The sequence below is a fragment of the Tupaia chinensis genome, unplaced genomic scaffold (assembly GCF_000334495.1).
Source record: "Tupaia chinensis unplaced genomic scaffold, TupChi_1.0 Scaffold148822_1, whole genome shotgun sequence".
Classification (NCBI taxonomy): domain Eukaryota; kingdom Metazoa; phylum Chordata; class Mammalia; order Scandentia; family Tupaiidae; genus Tupaia; species Tupaia belangeri.
In genome coordinates this window covers 366,161-370,947 of record NW_006208669.1, presented here as the reverse complement: position 1 = coordinate 370,947, position 4,787 = coordinate 366,161, and the positions used below count along the sequence as shown (strand labels likewise).

Genomic DNA, 4,787 nt, shown 5'->3' with positions numbered 1-4,787 from the left:
AGGAACTTTACTTAAAGCCAGAAAACAGGTTAGGATTCTGTTCAAATAGTAGGTACATGGACCTGTCTACAACTTAAGAGAAGACAAAAATCCTTAACTCTGGAAAACAAAGCATAGAAGAAGATTGGTAATGTTTTAGTCAAAAGTCATAAAATTCTATATCACCAGGTCAAAATCATGTACTTAATCTATCTTCTGTGGTGGTCCAATTTTTCCATTTAAATTCTGGAAGATAACATTCAACTTTGGCTTTGTCCCTACCATTAAGCAGGCCATTTTCTTAGCTGTTTTAGAACTCATTTCTGTGTGTCTAACTTTAGTTTTCCCGAGATAGCACTCCCTTCAGAATGTCTTGTACAACTGATCTGATGTCAGTAAATTCTTTCAAGTTTTCTTTATCTGAGAATGTTCTTGTCTTCTCTTCCCATATGAAGGATAATCTTGCTGGATATATTATTCTTGGTTGAAATGTTTTTTCACTTAACACTTTGAGTATATTTTTCCATTATTTCCTTGTTCATATTGTTTTTGATAAGAGATCTGCTGTTAGCCTGAAGAGATATCCTTTGTAGATAACTTGAGGTTTCTCTCTTGCCAATCTTAGTATCTTCTCTTTGTGATTTTGGTCATTCTGGCTATAATGTGTCTTGGAGAAGATACTCTTGGGTTGATTCTATTTGGGGTCTGGATCTTTGAATGTCTCTTTAGGTTTGAAAATTTTTCTTCCAGGATTTTGTGGAATAGATTATCAATGCCTTTATTAATCTCTTCACCTTCTGGGATACCGGTTATCTGGATGTTGGGATGTTTAATTGTACCTAGTACTTCTTTTATATTATTCTCATTTTGGGGGGCTATTTTCTCAGTCTTCATGGTGGATTTTAGTAGTCCAGAGATTCTGTCTTGTACATTTGAGATTCAATTTTCTGCATGATCTAACCTGTTTTTAATACATCCAAAGGAGGTTTTGAATTCCTATATTATAGTCTTCATCTCCAACAGTTCCATTTGATTATTTTTTATGGTGTGTATTTCCTCTTTCAGCTCTTGTAAGAACTTCCTCACCTCCTGGAACTCAACAGCTCTTTTCTTCTGGAGTTCATTATCTCTTTTCTCTTCTATCAGTTCACCTCCTGGAACTCATCAGCTCTTTTTTTCTAGAGTTCATTATCTCTTTTCTCTTCCATCACTGCTTTGTCACTATGAATATTCTAAATTCTTTATCAGACATTTCTGTGAGTTCCATTCTACTGTCTATGGATGAAGAAGAGTTAATTATTCTATTCCCTCGGCAGAGAGGTATTTTCTTGATATCTCATATTTCTTGTGCCTCTGTGGTGATTTTTAGTCATCTGATGGGTTATTTATTTCTTCCTAATTTCTAGAAGTTCAATCTGGCAATCATAGGTGCACAGGAGGTGGTGGCCTGCCATCTCTTTGCCATTCTTTTTTCTCCCTTTGTGTGGCAGATTCATTGGGAATTGAGGAGTATGTCGACCTAAGGTGACTTCTCAGCAAAACATCTTCATTTCTTATTTACTAAAAGCACTAGATCTCAGGTCTCATGGCAGATTTAATCTTCTTCTACGCTTCCATTTTTGCCTTTCCCAAATGGCAAATTAAAAAAAAAATTACAGCAAAACTTACAGATTTTTTTTAGCAGAACTTTTCAGTTGTTTGTCTATTAGTCATTCCTTCTCTTTTCTCTTTCCCCTTACTTTCAACCACCCACTGCCTTCACTTACAATCTCTGCTGCCTACATTTATCCTCTTCACTATCATATCTTTGGATCTTTTCATTTCTGCCATGCAGGGAAGACATTCAGTTCATATTGATTTGGGATATACAATATACCTTTTTCAAAGTCTAGGTAGCTTCTTAATATTAAGTCCTCTATATTCATCTACTTCTAATAAAACAATAGGATGGTCATTGTTTCTTATGGCTGAGTAATATTCCATAGTACACATGTGCCACCAGTTTTCAACCCAGTCATCAGTTTTTAGACACTTAGGTTGATCCCATGTTTTAACAATTGTGACTAATGCAACAATAAACATGAATGTGTAAGTGTCTTTCGTTATCCTGTTCTTTGAGTAAATACTAAGGAGTGGGATTATCGGTTACCTTGTAGTTCTATTTGTAGTTTTATAGGAACCTATACATTGCTTTACATAGTTTGCACAAATATATATTTCCAATAACAATGCAAGAGTGTTCTCTTTAGAGGGTTCTCTTTTGACCACAGCCTTGGGGATACTGACCATGAACTGTAGAAGGTGTTTCTTTCTGCTTATGTCTGTCTCTCTTTCTGTCTCCCTCTCATTCTCTCTTGCTCTCTTTCCTCATGTGAATCAACACATTCTGTTATGAAAAAAAAATCAGTTACCTGAGTCAAAATGTTTTGTATATGGAAAGTCAAATATAAGCAAATAGTTGAACAGATACAGCCATAGAGTCAGAGATAGACTTAAATATGATGAAGTGAACATTTTGATCTTGTATTGACTAAGAACCATGTTTCTTGTTCATTCTGTTCATCTTTCAATTCTTGTCAAAGGATTGAAAATTGGTGTCCATGTTGAAGGGTGTTTATTCATTGGGGTGAAGGACTGACTTGTGTGTTTTATGCTATTTCATTAAATATCTTCCTGTGTCTTCTTGAATACTTCGGTACTGGCTGTAATTACAACTCCTTGGAATGCTTAAAATGAACTACCTCCCCCTCTTTAAAATTTTGTCATAACCACTGAAGGGACAGTGAATGAACAGATGTCAGTATCATCCAATATATTTTTTAGTGCTCAAGAATCTGTTCAAATTCTCCCAGTCATTTGATTCAGGGTCACAAATTTCTTGTAAAAACATTCATGTTCTTCACATTTCTCTAGTTACTGCAAGGGAATACCAGTGTAGTCACTTATTTATTTAGTTTTAGTTTACTATAGGGCATGTGTGCTCGCCAGAGAGAGAGAGAGAGAAAGAGAGAGAGAGTGAGAAATAACTCCCCAGGGGCAATGGCCACACTATATTCACTATTTTTCAGTCTCCGCTCAGGATTTTGAAAATATGTACATGTGTCCAGGATGATTTATCAAGCCACTTGGTCTGGGACTAGAACCATGCATTCAGTCATATGAGATCCAGTACCTTAGCTGCCACGCCACCTGCTGACCCATGACAATTAAAATTTAATTCACGTTTGTGAAAGGTGCTAATGACCTTTGGAGGTAGGAGAGTTTACAGAGGACGTGTAATAAAGATCAATTCATCACAGTTTCAACTTGGTCTCTTGAGAACAGTGAATCAACAGGGAAATTTTCTTTTCTTCCCATACCAGTGTCCACAAGGGAAATCAGTTATAAGAGGTTGTGGTTATAAGGAAGAAATGGACCTAATGAGCAGATACAGGGAGCTGTAAATATTTTATATGTTATTGTCCCTCAAGAACTACAGCCTTGGGTTGGGCAAGACATGGTTGATTTTTCTGGAATCACCAGAATGTCTAGGGCTCTGTACTTGTCTATCATTATGTCTTGTCTAAGGATAGAGCTGCAGTCTCCATCACCAACCATTTAGGGTGAAATATACCCTTCCACAGAAAACTGTCCCCTCTGAGATCCCATACAGGTGAGTCTGAGAGCCCGGTAGGTACCACAGGAATGGGTCAGAGAGAATGGATAACAAGGACATCTACTGGAGGCCACCAGAGAGCCAAATCAGCCTAGCCAGAGCTGAGAGATTGATGCATTTGGTTACTTGTCTGACAAAGTTATTAATCATTAATTTATTTAATATGTTAACAGGTCATGTGTCTGTCAGACTTAGCAAAGCAGGCATCATTGTGGACAATTGAGTGATGGGAATGGACATCCAATTGAATGAGAGTAAAGAAGGAATGAGAGAAATAAAATGATTTCAGTCTAATTAGAACATGTGGCCAGAAATTTACAGTTTACGAAGTAGTAAAAGTAGATTCAGAGTTGTGATGAAATGTTCGATGACTTTAGGGTTGGTTAAGGAATTTTTGAAATAAGTGTATTTGTTCATATTTTTTGTATTTTTAGAAGGATCCAAATGACTTGGATGTTTGCAATTCATAGCTTTTAACAGTAGTTCACGAGACATACATTTCACAGTTTCTCCTTTCATGTTGGGCATTCACATAAAAAATTTACTCAAAGGTCATAATGAGAATATTCAAGAGATTTTACTACAACTATTTTCTTGCTAATGATATTGAATAAATTTGTGTGTCTCTTAGCTTTTTACTTTATTGCAAATTATGAAAGTGTTTTGCTTTTATGTTCTGGGGTCTGAGTATATTTTATTTTATTTTTCTCCTAATAATAAATTAAATTATTAAATTTTTCAGAATAACATTGAATTATTTTACGTGTTGATGGATATCAACATATTTGGTGAATGTAAAAAGTTAATAGATTTGGTGTTATGAAATCTAGTTGTGTACAAACTCACAAACCCCCAATTTTTATGAACTTAGATAAATTCTTCTACGTTAGTTGTAAGCATAAATACTTCTTTCTTTTTTTGCCATAGGGCACATATGGTCACCTGAGAGAGTGAGAAAGAGAGACAGAGAGAGGGAAAATGAGAAATCACTCCCCATGTGGTTGTCCACCATTTTCCTCTTAGAGTTTGGGCATACAGACATACATGTTTCAAACTGCTGGGTTCAGGACTTGAACCACAGTCAGCCAAGTTGGAGTACAGCACCTTAACCACTACTACCAATAATTATCTTATAATGCAACTGTCTAAATAC

The 4,787-nt window shown here is 35.8% G+C and overlaps 1 protein-coding gene across 1 annotated transcript in view; it reads left to right on the top strand.

Moving 5' to 3' along the window:
* LOC114006546 (olfactory receptor 1571-like) overlaps positions 1 to 3,422 on the top strand; it is a 7,130-nt gene extending 3,708 nt beyond the window's left edge. The window contains exon 5 of the mRNA XM_027769159.1: positions 3,213 to 3,422. Within this exon, the coding sequence (XP_027624960.1) occupies positions 3,213 to 3,422 (210 nt within the window). The remainder of the gene's footprint in view (positions 1 to 3,212) is intronic.
* The last annotated feature ends 1,365 nt before the right edge of the window (positions 3,423 to 4,787 follow it).